Source organism: Onychomys torridus, chromosome 21, assembly GCF_903995425.1.
Source record: "Onychomys torridus chromosome 21, mOncTor1.1, whole genome shotgun sequence".
Taxonomy (NCBI): Eukaryota; Metazoa; Chordata; class Mammalia; order Rodentia; family Cricetidae; genus Onychomys; species Onychomys torridus.
The window spans coordinates 8,072,643-8,094,412 of NC_050463.1; the positions used below are offsets into that span (position 1 = coordinate 8,072,643).

The 21,770-nt window shown below is 39.9% G+C and overlaps 1 protein-coding gene across 1 annotated transcript; it reads right to left on the reverse strand.

Annotated features, from left to right (window-relative positions):
* Positions 1-5,197: 5,197 nt before the first annotated feature.
* LOC118571636 (zinc finger protein 136-like) lies at positions 5,198-20,787 on the reverse strand. Its single transcript, XM_036170811.1, has 4 exons — positions 20,656-20,787; positions 9,440-9,566; positions 9,009-9,069; positions 5,198-7,918 (listed from the first exon to the last, which is right to left on the reverse strand). The coding sequence occupies exons 1-4, from the start codon at positions 20,656-20,658 to the stop codon at positions 6,259-6,261; spliced, it is 1,851 nt and encodes a 616-aa protein (XP_036026704.1). The 5' UTR covers positions 20,659-20,787; the 3' UTR covers positions 5,198-6,258.
* Between the last annotated feature and the right edge of the window lie 983 nt (positions 20,788-21,770).

Consider the following 21,770-nt stretch of genomic DNA (forward strand, 5'->3'; position numbering starts at 1 on the left):
AAAGACACGTGAAATGAAGAAGTCAAATCTCTACAGACAGTATGATTGTCTTTAAAAAAAAAACAAAAACAAAAAAACCAAAAACATTATTATATGTGTATGGTTGTTTTGCCTGCACGTATGTCTGTGTACCATGCACACGTCTGGTGCCCAGAGACCAGAAAAGGGAGCTAGATTCCATGGAACTGGAGTTACAACTGTGAGCTGCCATGTAGGTGCTGGGAACCAGACCTCAGGCCTCTAGAAGAGGAGACAGTGTTCTTAACTACTGAGTCATCTCTAGCCTCTATGGTCATATTCTTCAAAGACCCAAACTGACACACCAAAAGACTCTACATCTGATCATTAATTCAGCAAAGTAGTACAATAAAGTCAGTATAGAAAAAATCAGTAGCTATTTATATGACCATGAAAATGGTGATCAAAAAATCAAGGGAAAAAGATCATCTTCCAGAAGCCTAGGAAATAAGTTACAAGACAAAAAGTCAAATTCACCTATGAATAAACTTAGTCAAGCCAGTGAAAGGAGTACATAATGACAATTTAAAACACTGAGGAATTGAAGGCTCTGGAAAATGGGGAACATTCCTATGCTCACAAATCAGCATCATTGTAATATGAAAAAATAAATGTAAAGTGTTCTTCAGACTCAATACAACCCTCCCCATTAAACCTCCAATGCCATTATTTACAGAAATAGAAAACACATTCCTATAATTATAAGAAAATCAAAATACCCCAAATAGTAAAAGCAACACTGAGCAAAAAGACCAATGCTAGCTAGAGTTAACACAACACTCAACTTAAACGAAACAGTGAAACTTAAAAGCAGACATGTAGAGCAATGGAAGAGTATAGTCCCAGAACAACCACGTAGCCACAACCTTCTGATTTCAGCAAAGGCATCCAAACCATGTACAGTATAATAAATGGCCTCTTCAACAAGGAAAACAACACCATATGTACAAGAATACCCCTAAATCCCTCTAGCATTCTGTACAAAAGCCAACTCAAACTGAACCAAAGACCTTAACATAAGGCCTAAAAAACTTGAAATTCACAGAGGAAAATTTAAAGAATACATGAAGCTAGGGGCACAGACAATGGCGTTCTGAATCTAATAATTTACAGGAAGAATAGTAAATACGGAATGGGCATTAGAGGCTCATGATTACAATGTTAACACCCAGGAACCAGAGGCAGGAAAGGCTGCTGTAAATTAGGTGCTAACAGCAAACTCCAGGTCAGTCAGGCTTCCATAGCAAGAAGCAATGTTAAAGACAAACAACAAAAATGCCCAAAGGATAAATGAGATTGAATCATTGCAAGAAGTTAAAGAGCTTTTACACAGAAAAAGGAAACAACTCTAAGAGAAAGCTATAGAATGGGGGAAAATATCTTTGGACAGTAGTTTATCTTTCAAGGATTTAACATAGAGAAAACACACACACACACACACACACACACACACACACACACACACACACACACACACAAATTATATTGCAAACCAACAAGTACTGAATCAATACACAGGGAAACAATCAGTACAAATGTACAATTTGCCAATAAATCATGAAAATTCTCAATACAATTAAGTTCATTTCAGTGTGATTAGCTATCAAGGAACCAAATTAAAACACAAGCTGGTGAGAATGTAGGGCTGATTTTGGAAATGTACGTTAGTATGGTCACTCTGGAAAATAGTAGCGTTTCATCAAAAACCCAAAATATGATCTTTTGATCTTGCTGTACTATTGTTTAGTATATAGCAAGAGGAAACTAAGATTATACTATGCATACTTGTATATAGGTTCATATTCTACTACTCATAGTACTCAATTACAGAATCAGCCTACGTGCCCAACAATAGATAAACTAAAATTTTTTAAATGTGGCATACATAAAGTATAGACTATACTAGGTCTGAGAACTTAACAGGAAACTTGGCAGGAAAATGAATGGAACTAGAAATCACTATATAAATGACTCTCAGCCCCGAATAGTGCTCCCTATATACAGAATAGAATGTAGATTTAACAAACAATAGAGATGAAACCGTAAGTGAGTCTGTTAGGGAGAAGAGTACTATTGGGGAGAAGGACGGTAACAGGAGACCGTGATTATGGTTAAAGAACATAAAAACTTGGGTCACAATGTCATTACAAAACCTATAATTATGCCAACACACACACTAACAATTTTAAAACATTAAAAAAATTAAATGTAAAGAAAAAGAAACCTTCCTAAATGTTCACCTTTAGGAAGATATAAATGGGCCCAAAAAATGTTGGTGTAGACTAGTCTCAGGCTTGGTGATCACTAGGTTGAATGTAAAGAGCTTTGCTTGTATCTTTCACTTTACTATGGGCTTATCATAATGTTATCCTCTGGAAACTCGAGGAACTTGTGGACAACTGCATTCATCATATTAAACATTAGTGTTTATATAGGAACTAAAAAATGCATAAACGATCCAAACACTAGTTCACCTCACACAGCAAGGCCACTGAAGAACAAGTCACAAGCCTCCACCAATGAGAAGTGCTCCTTAATGACTATGACAGAAAGGTATTCTCCAAGGACATCTGCAAGCTGAAAAACCATAAAACATTCTGGATCATGGAAGTACTTCGTACTCAGTGACGAACTGACTAGCACATCTCACGAATTACATCTCCTTTTACTTCAGTACTGCAGTCTTCTGGGTAACTGCTGTTTTGATTACAAGAGCAGAATTACATTTGCCCCTCAGTGCATCCAACATGGGGGACACTTAACTACAGAATCAATCCTTGTAAGACCCCCTAAATTAAAACATCAGTCCTGTCAGAAACTCTATGGAGAATACTTTTACAGATGAGCCACTCACTTGTCATGTATGGAGAGAGTTAGTAGAATTTATTGAACATATTTTTGGCAAGAAGGCAGTAATACCAGTATATCATTTAGTGTAATGATTAGAGAATTTACAATGAAAAGAAATATACATGAAAAGCAAAATTTATACAGTGAAACTCCATAATCACACATATATGATAATAATAGTTCCTGACATAAAACAAAACTAAGCCCGAGGTGACAACAGCTTGGCCTACACAGAAAGTTCCTGGCTAGCTAAGGCTATGTAGCATGACGTCATCTCAAAAACAATACAAAAAACAAAACAAAAAACCCAACGTTCTTCCAACCACTCAGCTCCTGGCATCAACAGACCTTGGCTACTCTCAACATTGGTCAGAGAAGCTTCTTTTTACAGCGGACAGATGTCAACGGAGAGATCCATAACTGGCCAAAGGACAAGAACAGACTGAATGTTCACCTTTAAATGAGAGAGCTATATTGATCCCTACCACCACCAGGGCTCAGGGAAAGCCAAAGAAGCAACAAGAATGCAAGAACAGAAGGGTGAGGAGGACTGCGGTGAAACGCTGGAGTTTTGGCATGGTTACTAGAATCATAGCAACTGTGACTGCATGCACAAGACCTATAAAATGAGGCAAGCCACAATCCCAGTATAGATGGGGTAGATTATCTCCAGGCCCCACCCCTTACTAAGAAGCTACTGGCAGTGAATAGCTGTTGGGGTGTGGAGAATCATTTGTGAGAATGTAACTACTGGTCACCCATCCTCCAGGGGATGGCCCATGCATGTATGAGCAATACTAACTAGACCTAATGGGTAATTTAAAGACATAAAGTTAAGAGGGGGATAAGAGGGAGAATATAGGCAGAGCTGGAAGGAGAAATAGTGGGTACATATGATCATCTTTTATGGTATACATGAAATTCTCAAAAGTAAAAAATAAGCCAACTTGGCAAAGTAATCTGACCTATGATTACAATATACTTACACCTACCGTCTGAATAGGAAAAATAAAACAAAACTAAACACACCCTAATGTTTGCATTTCTAAAAGGATTTTGAAAATACTTCAAAGTTAAAAGAACATGTACTCAAGGATTGTAATGTTTGCTATTCTAAAAGGATTTTGAAAATACTTCAAAGTTAAAAGAACATGTACTCAAGGATTGTGAGAACACATCAGAGAAAAACATAAACACAAGAGACAAAATCAATTTAAAAGGAGTTTAGGCCTGAGGAGGTGGCTGAGTGGGTAAGACCACATGCTGTGCAATCATGAGTGTGTACATCCAACACTATGGGGAGTAAGGAGACAAGAAATGCTGGGTTTTCTTGGCTGTCCAATTCCAGGATCAATGAGACCTGTCTTAGGGGAATAACATAGCAACAGAGTAGTAAGACATCCAATATATTACTTTGCTCACATTGTGAACACCACGAATATATAAACCATACCATCAACACATAAGCAATGCTCCAACATACACACTTGTGCACACACAAGTGGTTTTTTTTTTTTCATGAAAAATGAGAATATACACAAAATCAGCCAAATGAAACCAATAGGATTATTCCAATATTCACAAAGTCATATTTTTAACCACCCATTAAACATGACTAAAAAATGACATTTATGCAGGGGCTTGAGGGATGGCTCAGAAGTTAAAAGTACTTACTGCTCTACCCTGAAGATTAGGATTTAGATCCCATTACACAAATCATGAATGTCACAGATACCTGTAATGCCAGCTCCAAAGGATACACCACCATCTTCTGGCCTCCACTGGCACATTCCTACTCTCTCCCTCTTTCTCTCTCACACTCACACACAAACACTAAAATGCTTTTAAAAGATATTTATGTGGACTGGCATATTTCAAATATCAATTCATCAATGATCCCAACATAATTTACAATGAAAGAAGCACCTACCTTATTTGATACAAAGATATCACTTATTAAACTAATACATGATTGCTTTAAGAAACCTTACAAATAATTTAATAAAATACACTTTCTATTCCTGCATTTTATATGTAGGTCTTATTGGTCTCCAGTTCATGGGTTTAAGCTGCCATTCCACATTAACACAATGTTCTGCTTAATGCTTACTTTGTAGAGAAAAATTTAAAAATGAGTCAAGAGATGAGCTTTTAAATAGTAGGTAATGATAATGAATGTGGAGACAGGCATCTTTTGTTAAACATTCAAGAGCTAGAACCTGGGAGATTTCCAGTTCCAGGAAAATCTGGGATACACAGCAAAAGCTTTTGGGCAGGGGGCAGGGACAAAAAAAAAAATTTAAACTTTATTTTTATTTGTACATGTGAACCTATGTCACATGTGTGTGGGAAGAATTGGATCTCCTGAAACTGGAGTCACATGCAGTTGTGAGCCCTGTGATCTGTTGCTGAAAACCAAATGCAGGCCCTTCAGAAGAGCAACAAATGCTCTTAAAGGCTAAGCCATCCCTATCAGCCCCTGAAAAATTTCCAGTAAGTACAAAATACTATACTGATAACATTCTCTTCAGAGTGTGCATTTCCTGGAGCATGCTACAAGAAAAAAATATGTCCAGTCCTTCATAATACTGACAGTTATCAGATCAAATATGAAAAGATTTCAAAACTTTTCCTAAATTTGTTACTGCTCTAGACTTTCAATGTTTTTCAACAGCAAAGGCTTTCATCTGGTGTTTCCATGTGTGCCAAATGAAACCTTGAATATTTCTTTCAAGCAAATCAGCACTTCATATCAGGTTCTTTCCTTATCTTTTAACTGAACCAAATGGTGTTCATATCAGTTTTCCATTGATAGGAATTCTCCCCATGTACCTTCTCGTGAGTGCATCAGGATGATAATGAAGAGTTCACAAATCCTATTGTTAAGGCTTCTCTACAGTAGGTTCTCTCACATCTGGGAGAGGATGTGATGATAACTGAAGACTATCCAAGATGGCCTATATACGAAGGGTTTCTCTCCATAGTGACTCCTTCCATGTGTTCAGGGGCAATGGGGAAGAAGTGAAGGGTTTTTGTTTTTGTTTTTACAACACCACATGTACAAGTCCAAGTTTCTCTAGAGTGAGCTTTTTCATGTCTCCTCCATGATCTGGTACTGCAGAAGGCTTCACCACATCACTTGCAGTCATAGGTTTGTTTCTCTTTCATGTACTTCAAGGAACTTTGAACACAAAAACCATTTGCACATTGATTTTTTTTTTTAAATGTTTCTTTCCATTGTGGCGCTTCATGTTTGTTTCAATGAAACAATGCAAAAGGTTCTTCCACATTGCTAGCACAAATCCAGGTGTCCCCCCCCCCCCCCGCAGTATGATTTTGCTTATGTCTTTGAAAGCTACCAGGCCAAATTTTTTTTTCTCTAATTCATTATTAAAAAATACTGGAATCCATGGTAGTGTGAAGTAATTCATGTCTATGTAAATGGTTCAAAGTGAAGAAGGGTTTCCCACAGTATTTACAATTATAGGGTTCATCATCAATGTGTATTTTTTCATGCACCTGAAGATGACTGTAATATGTGAAAGCTTCCCCACACTGTTTGCACACATGGGGCTTCCCATCACCATGAGTTTTTTCATGTCTTTGAAGGGAGTAAGACCAAAGGAAGGTTTTCCCACACTGCTTACACTCATAGGGCTTCTCGCCAGTGTGAATTCTTTCATGGGTTTTCAGTGACCTGGAAGAAGTGAAGCTTTTCCCACACTGCTTACAAATATAGGAAACAGGGACACTGTGAAGTGCTTTATGTTTTTGAAACTGACTCCAAAGCACGAAGGCATTCCCACATTGCTCACATACATAAGGTTTTTCATCAATGTGTGTTTGTTCATGTTCTAGAAGTTCAGTAGAAGTAACAAAGGCAACCCCACACTGCTTGCATACATATGGTTTCTCCTCAGTGTGAATTTTTATATGTCTTTGAAGAGAAGCAGAACGAGGAAAAGTTTTCCCACAATGATTACACACATAAGGCTTCTCACCAGTGTGGGTTATTTTATGTCTTAAAAGTGAGTTCAATCGAGTAAAGCTATATCCACACTGGTCACACACATAAGGCCTCTCCCCAGTGTGAATTCTTTCATGTGTTCTCAGGGAACCAGAACAAGTGAAGCTTTTCCCACAAAGCTTACAAGCATAGGGTTTCACACCACTGTGAATTATTTCATGTTTTCGTAACTGAATCCAACGCATGAAGGTGTTCCCACACTGCTTACATTCATAAGGTGTTTCTCCAGTGTGAATTCTTTCATGTATTCGAAAGGAACGGTAAGTAATGAAGGCTTTGCCACATGGTTTACATACATAAGGTTTCTCTCCGGTGTGAATTCTTGTATGAATCTGAAGAGAACTATAATGACGTAAGGTTTTCCCACAGTAATTGCACACAAAGAGGTCCCTAACAGTGTGAGTTCTTTTATGTGTTTTAAGGGAACGAGAATGAGCAAAGGTTTTCCCACACTGCACGCACACATAGGGCTTCTCCCCAGTGTGAATTCTTTCATGGGTTTGTAAGTAAGTGGGAAAAGCAAAAGCTTTCCCACATTGCTTACATATATAGGATTTCTTTGCCCGATGACGTCGCTCATGCCTTCGAAAGTACCTTGAAGAACTGAAAGCTTTCCCACATTGCTTACATTCAAAGGGCTTTTCTTCAGTCAAAGTCTTTTGAAGATTTTGACCAAATCTATAGTCTTCATCACAATTCTCACTTTTATACAGTCTCTCTAGAGTGTAAGTACTTTCATAGTTCTCAAACGATGGCAGAGAACTGGAGGTGGCCCCGAATTCCACACTGTTGTACAATTCCTTCCCATACTCCTGATCTTCATATGATTCATGCTCTGTGTCGGGTTTAAGGAGCACACTTAGAGACAGATGGCCAATGACTACTCTTGCACATCCACTGTTTTCACATATATGTACTCCTGGAAAGGGGTTCTGGTTTACAATGCTCTGTGTAGTGAAGTCAAAGATTTCTGCACACTGATGGTCATCTTTGAAGTCATAGAGTCCCTCCACCACTTGACCACTGTAAGAAAGCAAATGTGCATCACTGATACTTTATTAACTAGTTGTTAGTAGAAACATTGGTTCTATGCTGTCAGAACTTCTAAAGGCATTTGCCTGAATGCTCTCAGAGACTCTGAGGACAACTGTAACAAAAACAGTGGTATTCACAGGTGGTTGTGTTATACCATCTACATGTCTAGCAAACATGTCTTATGTCACACTAAAATACATATTTCAATTCTTGATGCCATCTTGGCACCTGAAGAGGCCTACTAGAAACAGGACTTCTAAAAGGCAAGTATGTCTGGAAGGCTGTTGGTGCAAGACTATTTTTGCTGGCTATAAGTGAGATCTCCAGAACCAAAGAAAGCACATGGCTCTTCTTAAAATTGAAGGAGTTCATGTCCAAGATGAAACCAAATTCTACTTAGGCAGTGATGCGTTTATGTGTGTAAAGCAAAAAACAACACAGTGACCCCTGGAAGAAAAAAAAAACCAATAGCAGTAATTTGGGGAAGGTAATTCAGCTCCAAGAAACAATGGCATGCTTCATGCCAAATTGTCAAGAAAACTTGCTGCAAAGGCCACTGGACATAGAATCCAAGTGAGACCGTACCCTTCATAGAGCTAAACTAATGAAAAAATTTAAAAAAAAAATGGATTTGTAAGATAAAAACAATACATTTAATTCTCAATACTTGTACAATTTTGATGCACTATACAAATGACCACAATCATTTTACATGAACTACTTCAAAGTCCACAATGAAATTTTGATATTTAGTCCAAGCCTAAAAAGATACCTGCTTTTTGTATCATATATACCTTATATGTAAGGTTTGTGGATAAATTGATATTTAAATTTTAATAACATTATATGGAGAAAAGTTAGTATATATCAAATATGATAAAAATCACTTCAGGGATCGTGATGTTCCAGTTATTTCCAGTACTGAAATCCTTATAATGTTTTCAGAATGTTGATATTTAATATGTTTCCAGTTTTGAAGAAAATTTCCTGAGAGTAACTGATATACATGTGTCTTTTGCTACTTTGGAAAATGTGCAACCACACAACTCTTGGGGCTGTCTTTTGAGGTCCATATTACCTTAGTTTTCTCCAGGAAGTTCGGTATATATTTTCAATGATATGGTGCTCTAAACTGTTTCCTAAAACACAAACCAAGTGAAATCATTATAAATTATGATACCACTGTAAATGCTAATAAATTCTAGCAAAATTCACAGTAAAAAGTGATCCTTTTCACAGGGGCTGGAGAGTGGTTAAGAGCACTGACTTCTTCAGAGGTCACGGGTTCAATTCTCAGCACCCACATGGCAGCTCATAACTATCTGTAACTCCAATTCCAGCGAACCCAACACCCATGGTAAAACACCAATGCACATGAAATAAAAATTAAAATAAAAAAAAAAGTGATCCATCTCACATATTCCCCTAAATGTTCCTTTCCCACACTTAAACTTACACAGAAGCACTTTTTCTTTGATTGACTAATTGAAGGAAGGATGACATGCTCACCGACAGAGGCCAGGTTCCTCAAGGTTTCCTGCATCACATCTTTGTAGAGGTTCTTCTGGGATGGATTCAGCATAGCCCACTCCTCTAGGGAGAAGTTCACAGCCACATCTTCAAAGGTTACTGACTCCTGAAAGAGCCCATATACATTTCCACAAGGAAGTCTAAGTCTCACAGTACTGGAAAGCTAATCTTAACTCATAAGAAGTTGGTAAGATTCAATGTTCTACATACATTTAAGTCATATCTTGATCATCACACTTACATTTCATACACACTAAGAATGTCTCAGGCAGTAATTCTGACAGTAGATTGGAGCTATCTGGTAAGGGAACAACAGGATAGGCCTATCCTTGTTTAGCTAGGTTGTGCTAACCTCTCTGTACTTTGGGTTCAACATTTACAATGAATTCTGATTATCTAATATCCCAAACACAGTCAATACCAGCTGTCCCAAGACTGCATTCTTAGTAATGCAGAAGACAATTCTACTTCTCCTTGTGTCTGCAGCTGCTATTCATAGGGATTCCTCCCCCCACCCCAACTGTAAAGAAAGAAGTAGCTTTCTCAACAGTTGATATCAATCACAGGCCACTTTTACAGTATCTATTTTCTCTCAGAATTCTTGTAATGTTTTTAAGTGCTAATCAGACACAGGTTAGAACCCAATATAGTCAGAGACCAGTATGACAAGGCACCTCAAGATCTTCCTGCAATACCTTCCCAGCCATGATGCTCTGTGTCTTAGAAGCCAAAACAGCCTATCGTCCCCCAAGATTTCTTCTTAGGGGAGCTGGAGAGACGGCTAGGGGATCAGGAGCACTCACTGCTCTCGTGAGGACCAGTATGCTGGCTAGTTTTAGGTCAACTTGAAACCAGCTAGACGCATTTTGGAACCTCAAGTGATAATCGGCCCCCATTGCTGGGCAGAGTGGTTCACACCTCTAATCCCAGTACTTGGGAGGAAGAGACAGGCAGATCTCTGTGAATTTTGAGGCCAGCCTGGTCTACACTGTGAGTTCCAGTATAGCCAGGGCTATATAGTAAGACTCTGTCTCAAAAAAGAAAAAAAAAATGCTGCCATCAGATTAGTCCATGGACAATCTGCAGTATGTTTTCTTGATGGATGATTGATGTGGAAGGGCCCAGCTCACTGTGGATAGTGATGCCCCTGGGCAGGTGGTCCTGACAGAGTAAGCCATGGGGAGCAAGATAGCAACATTCCTCCATGGCCTCTGCATCAACTCCTGCTTCCAGGTTCCTGTCTTTTTTGAGTTCCTGCCCTAACTTCCCTCAGTAATGGGCTATGATGTGGAACTGTGATTTGAAATAAACACTTTCCTCTCTAGGTTGCTTTTGATTATAGTATTTTACCTCAGCAACAGAAACTCTACTCACATCACACAACTCACAACCACTTGTAACTCTAGTTCCAGAGGATCTAATGCCCCCTTCTGACTTCTTTTGGGGAGGGGAGAGCATGCGCGCACACACGTAACAAAATAATCTTTAAAAACAAAACATTTCTTCTTAGGAATTTTGTCACAGCAACTAAACACAAAACTTAAGACAGGACTGATTATGGGCAATTCATTGTACTAATAAATTAACATTACCATTTTTATTGGAGAATGTCAGTAGACAATGAAACAAGAATGCCACATGTTCTGGAAGCAGCTCTAACTAGCCACCATGTCACTTGTCACAGACATGTACAAAATTCTGTACATTCTATAACAAACTTAAGAAGTGTGATGGTTAAGGTTGTCATCTTATAGAATTTATAATCATGTAGGACACAAGCCCCTGGTACATCTGTGATTATCTAGATTACAATACTTGATGTGGGAACATCTTAAGTGTTGGTGGTAGCACTTCCTGAACTGTATAAAATAAAAAAAGGAGCTAAGCATCAGTATCATTCATCAGGTTCTGCTTCCTATTTTTGGGTCATGTGGGCAGCTAATCGAACCTCCTGATACCCTGACCTCCCTGCCATGTAACTCAGCCAATCCTTCTTCCAGTTACTTTCACCAGGGTATTTTATCCCAGCAACCAGGAAAGAGAAAACTGGTACGCTATACTGGGGCTGTTTATGTGATAAACATGACCACCTTACACATTGTTTGTGGGAGGAACATGGAAAAAATTGGTATTTGGGTTAGAAAAGCCCTTGAATGCCAAAAGCGGGGCTTAATGGGCCATGTCTGTGAAAGTTTGAAAAACAATGCTGAGAGCAGCTGTAATTGATAAAAACATCAGTGTCACTAGAGGAAAACCTATTAGGGCACATTGAAACAAGAAGAAAGCTGGCCAGAGGGCAAAACCAGAGGCTCCAACCTGAGGTGGCTGTAGAACTGGGCACTGGCATCCACATGGTACTAGTTTTGAAGGAATGAAGGATGTCAGACAGGGAGGTCATACAGAACAGCCGTCAGGCAACTTATAGGAGTCAGGAGTTCCTGAAAGTGGGCCTCAGAAGTCAATGTGTAGCGCTCTGAAGGTGCAGTCTATTGGTTCCCACAGGATGCTATAAGCATAGAATCTGGTCCAAGACACAGACTATAAGTGATGCAGGCAGCAGCTCTGGGGTGGTGTGGCTACCTACCCTTTGGAATGTAGACAATTTCATCAAATTTAGATGTCAGGCACAGAGATGGAGGATTTGATGTTTGCCTTGCTGGATTTCTATCTTACTTTGGTCCACCATAGCTTGCCCCAATTCTTCCATTTTATAACAGGAATGTTTGCTCTGGACCATTATATATTTGGAATTATGCAGGGCTGGAGAGATGGCTCAGCAGTTAAGAGCACTGGCTACTTTTCCAGAGCATCTGGGTTCAATTCCTAGCACCCACATGGCAGTTCACAACTGTCTGTAACTCCAGTTCTGGGGGATCTGACATCCTCATACAGACATACATGTAGGCAAAACATCACTGCACATAAAAAATAAATAAATAAATGTATATATTGGATGTATGTAACTTGTTTTTCATTTTATAGGACCTCACAGTTAAGATACTTTGTAATCTCAAATTGTTTAAACATGCTTAATGACTACGGAGAGTTTTTGGTGTTGGCATAAATGTATACTACATTATGACATAGTCTATGGAGATAAGGGGCGGAAGGTTATGGCTTAAAAGTGATGATAAGTCTGAATGTCAAGCTGACAAGGGCTGGAATTGTGGTGGTTAATATTATCAACTTGACAGAGTCCAGAGTCATCAAAGAGACATGCCTTCATGTGTACCCATGAGGGGTATCTACCTGAGGTTAACCTTTGAGAATGTCTCTGAGAGATTATGTTGATTGCATTAATTGGTGTAGACATATCCACCTTGATTGTGGGTAGGATCATTCACTAGGCAGAGGACTCTAGAATGTATAAAATGAAGACAGTGACCTGAATCAGCATTTATTCATCATTTTGTTTCCTGACTGGATGGCATGAGCATCTACTTCACCTGCTTGTTTCTCTGACTTCCCCACCATGGCAGACTGTACTCTATCTAATCTGTGGACCAGATCTTTCTCCCTTGGCTTGGCTGTCAGCTTTTTATTTAATCATACCTATAGAAAAAATAACTAATGAATATAATAATTCTATTTTATCAAAGTAGTTGAAATCAATGTCCAACAATTATTTATTATTTAAGAATATAAAATTTGCCTTACATAAACAAAAGACTGATACAATAATCACAGCACTAAGCTATTAACGCAGACAGACAAATACACTGAATGAAAGAAATCAGTCTTTACTCAGCAATCTTGAAACAGAAGAACTGATTATTGAGAAGAGGTGGTGTACCAAAATCACATCTTGTGTACAAAAATCACATCTATATACATAAGGCAAAGATAAACTGGCACCAGCATGGGAACATGCAGTATATTCCCCTCTTCTCCATGGACAATAATCAAATATTCAGTCTTCAAAGTCACAGTCAACTTGACTAAAATAATGGACAAAAATAATCCCAGTGGGCTGGAGAGATGCCTCAGAGGTTAAGAGCATTAGCTGCTCTTCCAGAGGTCCTGAGTTCAATTCCCAGCAACAGCATGGTGTCCCACAACCATACATGGTTATATATAATGAGATCTGGTGCCCCCTTCTGGTGTGCAGGGGAATTTAAGGTTACTCTTGGTTCTATATGCCATAAATAAGCCTGAAGCAAGACTTTTGGGACACACACACACACACACACACACACACACACACACACACACACACCAAAACCAAATCAAAACAACAACACAGCAGGTCTGCAAAATGGGTGGGTCAGTGGGTAAAGGTGCCTTCAACAAGTCTGACAACCTGAGTGTGACTCCCAGAACCTACATGCTGGACAAAGAGAATTGAAGCTCTCTCTTCTGACTTCCGCACACATCACAGCATGTAACATACACAACACTCAGTTTCTAAAAAAGCAAACTAGGGTTGGGGATTTAGCTCAGTGGTAGAGTGCTTGCCTAGCAAGTGCAAGGCCCTGGGTTCAGTCCTCAGCTCTGGGAAAAAAAAAAAGGTAAACTAAAAACACAAGAAAACAACAAAAACCCAAGTGACAAAGTCTGTCCAAGCCCAGCAGGGGACAAAACCTTATACATAAGAAGAAAATCTTCATTGGTTCCGTTATATCATAAATGTGAATTGAGTGGGAACTCCTGTTTGACAGGTCACTTTATTTGTTTTGTCCCTGTCTTTATGATACTGAAAAACAAGAAAAAGAATCCAGCAGGGAGAAGAGAAATGGATATAAATGTTAAACATATGTTAAACAGATATAAGTGAAGATGTACATTTTTCCTTCTTGTTTTAAGTTATATTTATTTATTCTTATTTATATGTCTGGCAGGGGGCAGAGAGAGAGAGAGAGAGAGAGAGAGAGAGAGAGGAGGGTGGGGAGAGGGACCTCCAGTACCATGGTACATCTGTGGAGTTGAAAGGACAACTTCCAGGAGTTGGTTCTCTCCTTCAACCATTAGGTCTCAGGGATCTAATTAAGGTGGTCAAGCTTGGTGACAAATACCTTTACCCACCAAGTCAACTCATAGGCTCTAAGGATGAATTTTTAGTAAAAAGTGTAATAGAAATGTAAAGGCTTTTAGTGAGAAAGGATTTTAAATTGTGGATGTTTTATTGGGTTGTCACATATATATATTACATAGTTCATATATGTATAAGCTATATATATATATAAAACTATATATATATAAAACTATATATACATAAAACTATATATATATAAAACTATATATATATATATATATATATATATATATATATATATATATATATATATATATATTAGGTGGTGAGAAAGATGGAAAATTATTAGGGCCTACAAGACAAAGTATGGGGAAGAAACTAGACCATTGATTCAAGGTCTGGCTTGCCATTCCTGCTTGTGGGGTTCAGGAAAGACCAACAATGACAAAGTCAAAATTGCTCATAGGGACATTCTATGTTTTCTTTATGACATCTTATCAAAGAGAATTGGGCTAAATAGGGTCAGAACTGAGAATGCCTCCTCATTGCCAATTTAAACAAACCTCATAAATGTACTTTACAATTTTGTTTATAAAAGGAAATTCTTTATACTTTTAACCCTGTTGTAAAATACACTCTGAGAAATATTTAAGAAATGGGGGGGGGGGTGGACGTGGAGAGATGGCTCAGAGGTTAAGAACACTGGTTGCTCTTCCAGAAGACCTGAGTTCAACTCCCACAGTGGCTAACAACTCCAGTTCTAGAGGATCCAATGCCCTTTTCTGGACTCTGGGCACTGCACACATGTGGTACAGATATATGCCAGAAATGCACCCATACATATAACATTACATTTAATTTTAAAAAGTTGGTAGAGGGTATAAATCTTCATAGTACTTGGAAATATAACTTGAAAGCTACCAAGATCTCATATATACTCACTGTAAGGGCACTTACCTGAGACTCTCCCTTGAGAAGCCCATGCCTGGTCTTAACCCCTGGACATCTCTCCAATAATCTGTGCTAATATCTGTTTTAAAATGTCTCTTGGTATATCTCCAATCTGCCTTTATATTGGTTTGCTCCAAAATAGGCCTAATAGGTTTCAGTTTAATTGCCTTTTCCGAAGATACAGTCACTAGAACTAGTAACCTCCCATAGATACCTAAGCTTACTCTATGTAAGTTTAAAAAGAATTGTCTTACAAAAAGGAAAAATAGCATAGCTTCCATTTTTCAGATAAATTCTAACATATAATTGCATCATTAACATATGATCACTTGCATGCATGTTCTCTCTCCTCTATGATTCAAACAAAACTAGAAGTTTTTTCCAAGTTTCTTGTGATGGCTAGTGTAGGAGTATAAAAACAAAAATGTCATTTGAAAACCAGTGTGTTACTGCCTGCTTAGAGATCAGGGGAGAATCCATGTTTTTAAGATTTAAGTTTTACAATATAGGTTATCACTATTGCTCTTGGTTACCCACCAGAAATTGATGGTAACACCCTATTGCTGAAGGCACCTCACACTTGAACTACAAGAAATGGAGAAATCGAGCTGGTACACATATGGAATCTTCATCTCTGTTGGCTAGCTTTCACAATGCCAAAGATGATGTGTAGATTGCTGGGGGGAAAAAAATCTTACCAGCCACGAACTCTCCAAACTATAATATAATGACTTGCCTGGCAAGACATGCCCACTCATGCAAGGGTGGCATCAATGTAATGGGTAACAACCAACTGCTTTCTGATTGAATTCACAGCCTGCTCCACAAGATAGAACCCCACAGCTGTCTAGGTCACAGGCCTTAGGGAAGAACATATGCTATTATTCTGCTAAATAGACATCAAATTGCCTTCTAAATACTTACTATTACCAAATACTATTCTGCTAAATAGTATAAAACTGCCTTCCAAATACTTACGGTTATAGCAATAGATTAGGTAGTGCAGCTTTCAACGCTCATCAAAGAAGCTTGCTTCTTGAAGTTAATACAGAGACCCACAATTAATCAAAATGCAGGGATAAGTAGTGAATGTGGAAAGCTTAGCTCTAAATGCATCCTGTTCCCCACAAGGCTCAAGAATCTTTATGGAAGAGGGGAAGGAAACACTGTTGGAGGCAGAAGTCAGGGAGGATTACTGGGAATCATGCTTTCCAGACATGACAGGGCTGCTGCACGTATGAACTCAGAGCAGCTGTGCTTGCTTGCATAAGAACAGCACAAGATCAAACTAGTCAAACTTTCAGAATAAATGGAGAGGGGCTAACAGAGGAGCTATTGACAGTTAACTGCTGTTGGAGGAGGAGAGAGAATCTGTTTTCTTAAGAGATGATGTTCCTGCTAGGATGACCCCACACCCACAAACATACTGGAAACACTAATTCAACTCAGTGGATTAAAGAGGGCATAAAGTTGGTAGGCAGGTACAGTGCAGTAGGTCTGGGAATAGACTGTAAGGGGAATCATAGGATGGAATAATCCAGACACTGAATACATGTGAGGCATTTTCAAAGAATAAGCAAATACACACTTTTTTAAAGGTACTTAAATTTTCTATGTTGCTTACATTTAAAGTTGTATCTATAAAAGTACAGATTTTGGAAGCACCATTTAATAATGATAGAAAAGAATATGCAGAGGCTTAAGAATTGGCTATGCATTAGGAGTCAGTCCTTCATGTTCTTCCAGAGGACTCTAGTCTGGTTCCCACTCACAATCACCTGTAACTTCAGCTCCAGAGATTCTGACACCCTCTTCTAGCCATCTTTAGCATCCAGACATGCTCAGTATACACACACACACACACACACACACACACACACACACACACACAAGAATCTGAGAACTCCTTCTGGCCATCTTGAGCATCTAGTCATGCTTAGTAGACATTCATACACACACCAAAAAAAAAAAAAAAGAGAGAGAGAGAGAGAGAAAGAGAGAGAATGAACAATTTAGCTTATGACTGACAAATGATAAATCTAAATAAATACTATAACATTTTATATTTTATATTTAAATCTGTGTATGGCTATATGAGTATAAATCCTGTCTACTCATGCTTATATTTTTATATTGTATGTATGACAACAAATTGGCTCATAAGAAATAAGTGCTCACATAAATTAAGACAGAGGCTGGAGAGATGATTCAGTGGTTAAGCTGCTCTTCTTGAGGACCCAGGTTCAATTCCCAGGCCCCAAATGGCAGCTCGTAACTGTTTGTAACTCATGTTCCAGGGGATCTAACATCCTCACACAGACATACAGGCTGACAAAACACCAATGCACAAAAACTACAATTAAATAAATCATAACAAAAGAAATTAGGACTATTTGTCCAAATATTTCCTAGTTCATAATGTAACTAAAAATTTAAAACTCAGCATCCTGACTCAGGTAATCATGACAGATTAAGTTTGGCCAACAGTCCCAATAAACCAGTTAGAGACAGAGGGCCGAGAGTGAAAGATAGCTCTGTAAGTTAGTCAGTCCGCTTCTTTCTGGGAGAACAAATCAGAGGGTTTGATAATTCCAGATCTGGCTTTGGGCATCTGGCACACACTTCTCTTTTCTAAAATTGTAATAATTAAAAAAAGAGAAAGGATTAAGACAAAATGCAAGTTGTACACAGAAGCAGTCCTGGCCAGGGCGATTACTTGTCTGGTCTGTTTTCTAGCTGATCATTTTGTCAGTTCTTGTTGGGAATGTTCGCATGAGGTTCTCTGGAGCAAACAGAAGGGCAACAGCATTGCCTGAGCTCTAAAGAGAGGAATGTGGACCTGCCTGGAAGAGGTGATCTTACAGCTTTCTGGGGATGGAATTGGTTTCAAAGCAAGATCCAGGCTGCAGACTCTCAGATTACCAGGCAAGAGAGGCAGAGGAACCTGTGGGCCAGTGAAGGGGGGTAGGGAGCAGGATGTGTGGCCACTAGTACCCATTCTGATGTAAGTTCACTTCTCCAGGTGAGAAATCCTGACAAGTTTGTTAGCTAGCGATTCAGACAATGTTAAGTAAGGTGGATGTCAGTATCTGTGAAAGGGAATGCTGCGGAGAAGTTACTTCCTAAGCAATACCTGGATCCTAACATTACATTCCTTTCGCAGCCACTTACATTGGCAAGATAAGTGGGTGGTCAGGCCTGGGTCCAGGCCCATTGGCATTCATTGGCAGCAGTCTTCTCCTCCGGCCCAAGTGACTAATGCATGTATAGTCTAGGTGGGTGCCGGAAGCTGAAAGTCTAGACAAAGCAGCCAGCATATATAAGGAAAAGGATTGAGGGCTCTAATAAGAACTAATTGTGCTACTTTTTATCACCACACCAAGCTCTAGAGCCTTCCGTTAAACTTATGTATATACTTGCTTTCTCCTGTCTTCCCTAAGTTTAGAAAAGCCCTGTTCAGGGTAACCATGGAGAACTTTGAAGACCTAACACTTAGGGTTTTCTCCTAATGCCAAAAGTCCGTTCACACACAGTAAGGCCTACCTCTAGCAGGACTCTGCCTTTTAAAATAATGTGTAGACACTGGAAAAGTGGCTCAGCAGGTAAAGGTACATGCTGTATGACCCTGGTGACAGGAACTCAATCCTGGGAACCCATGTAAAAGAGAGAATACATTTCATGAAGTTGTTCTCTGACCTCCAAAATGCAAGTTGTAGCATGCAGGATATCACACATTCACACACACACACCACATAATATGTGTGTGTATTATTGCTGTATATACAACAATAATTCATAAATAAAATTTAAAAACAAAAAGCAATGTCTAGAAACATCTGAGGATCTGAGGGCACTAGCAATTTTGACAGAGCCCAACTCTAGTCTTCCATGGATGTGGATCCCCTTTTCCAACAAGTTTGGGAATATCAGAAGGTAGAAATTCAGGGCTTATTGCTAGTGCTAAGATTCACTGACTTATAGACACAGGTCATGGAATTTAGAGGAAGCTTTCCTGGAATCTGTGAGACTCATAGGAAAAGCAGGTGCCACTGAGAAGGACAGACAGCAAGGAAGCCAGGGCAGACTGCTCAGTGATACTCTATACCATAGAGAATATCTGCTTTCCAACAGTGTCAAGCCTAGAAGGACTCCATTTTATTAAGCAATAACCTTGACCAGAGTTACTACAAGTTGGAAGTATAAGAGCCACCACCACCAAAAAAAGAAAGGCAATACAGCTTGTTTACACAAGTAAACAGCCAGTATCTGCCAGAACACCAGGAGGGACAAATTGACAACAATGACACCTGAAATTATACCAAATCATATTAGACACACCACACAAATCAGTTGTCAGCCATATCACCTGGGACCATAGACTAGAAGGACCACCCCAAGACAAAGGATGGCAGGCAACTGTCAGGAGCCTTACCCACAGGGAAGAACTCCTGAGTCAGTCCTTGGACTCCAGCTTCAGTGCGGTTTCTTCTGCCCAGGACACTCAGCCAACTTATATCGACTTACTCATGCTCACTGCATATACATTTGACATCTGTGCCTGCACTGCTAGGACATCGTTTTTGGTTCCCTATTGCATCTGTCTCAGCTCTGTGCCTCCGACTTCAGAATGGACTCTAAACTCAACCACTTTAGCTCTTACCCATTCTGTGACCTGCACATTTGTATATCTTTATGTGAAATGTTCATGTTATCGGCCAGTTAATGTTAGTACTTAGATTGTTATGTAAGAACCTGTGATTGCCAATGGCTGGCTAGCAAGCAAAACCAGGCATACTTGGCTAATTGTTAACAACGAAACAGACATAATTTGGGAAATTATTTATTATCCGAAAAATTCTGGCACTGGAAACACACCAGCTTGTCCCTGTTTCTGACAACACGCTCAGGACCCAAGGTCACCACACCCTGCGCCCCCCACCACCCCCAACACACACACAACACACACACACGAACCCCGGAGTCCCCAGTCTCACCACGACACTGCCGCCACCGCCCAGGCTGCGGAGTCGCGAGGCTGCGGGTGCCCGGATGCCGACGGAGGCCATGGCCGCAGCACTGGGCGCTCAGCAAGGGACAGGACCGCGACTGTGCCTGCTGACCCAGCTCCACCCAGCGGACCCGGGCAGGGCGGCCCAGCGGAGCCCGATGAGTCACAGACGCAGACTCAGCTGCCCGGGGAGGCCGCGTCCCCACTGTCGCCTCCGCTGGCAACAGCCTCCTCCCAACACCCGGGACGCCCGGCCGTACGCACCATTTTCAGTCACCCGGTGCCCTGGTGTTCTCCAGCGGCTCCTGTGATCAGTGGATGAGACACAAACACTGGGGGACAACCTGCGACTCTCTCCAGAGAAGACACAAACGCCTAAAATGGCTGGACGGGAAGTGGCATCCCCGCTGCTGGACCCGCCCTCTCCCAACATTTGAAAGCCGCATTGGACGGTTTAGGCAGTCAAGCAACTTTTCTTATTGGCCAGTGAGTCACGTGCCCGCCTCCTAATGCTTAAGTGACAGAAAAAATATCCTCTAGCGTGCACTGTGGCGCCAAAACTCGAATCGGAGCACAAGCTTTCCTGGGATCTAATCTGAACTTGAGATCCCCAAACTCTACTTCTAGCTGTACATATGAAAGGAGTGAAACTATATTTTACGTGGAATTAAAAATAAGCAGGAGCCTATTCTTTAACAAGTCAAAGATGTCAGTTAAATTCTATTTGTATGCGTGAGAAATGGCATAGAAAAGAATAAGTCTGGTGTGAGTTATGCCTGTTTGGCTCAGCTTCTAATGTTTCCTCCCCTTTTGCCGTACGTGGTTGTCACCAAGGTCTCTGTGCCTGGCAATGTATACATTCTGTTTACTCTTTTGAAAGTCTCTCTTGAACCCACTCCACCACTATTGACCTCACACAGTCATTTCTATAGCAAACATTTTGGGAATGAAGGGACACTTTGATATGTTCAAAACATATCCAAGATGTTTCAGGAATTGCAAGGGTTGGGCAGGTCTCAACGGAGCTCCAAGACACTAAAAACATATCTGGAAAACTCCACAGATGACTTCCAGGGCAATCATTCCTGCTCTCAGGACCACCAGCCTGACTGGGGAGGTAGAACTAAATTCACAAAGAAAGGGTAGAGGTTAGAAAGAAAGCTTTGAAGAGAGGAGAAGGTTGGATTTGAAAGGCTGCTGTGGGTGGTGAAGGCATTAAAGGGGGCCAGGGAAGAAGCAATGAGCAGACAAGAGATTCTTGGAGTGAGTCAATGTACAGACTTGGAGCAAGGTCTAGAGAGCTGGCAGATAGAAGTATTTTAACTCATCTTTTAGAAAGATGGGAGCAGAGAAAGGAAAGGTGGGAGACTCAGGACTGC

Excerpts from the sequence above, each read along its gene's own strand:
- LOC118571636 (XM_036170811.1), bottom strand. Across the intron at positions 9,070-9,439 it reads GAGGAACCTGGCCTCTGTCG|GAAACAGTTTAGAGCACCAT; the intron begins GTGAGCATGTCA and ends TTTGTGTTTTAG. Across the intron at positions 7,919-9,008 it reads ACTTCCTGGAGAAAACTAAG|TGGTCAAGTGGTGGAGGGAC; the intron begins GTAATATGGACC and ends GCTTTCTTACAG.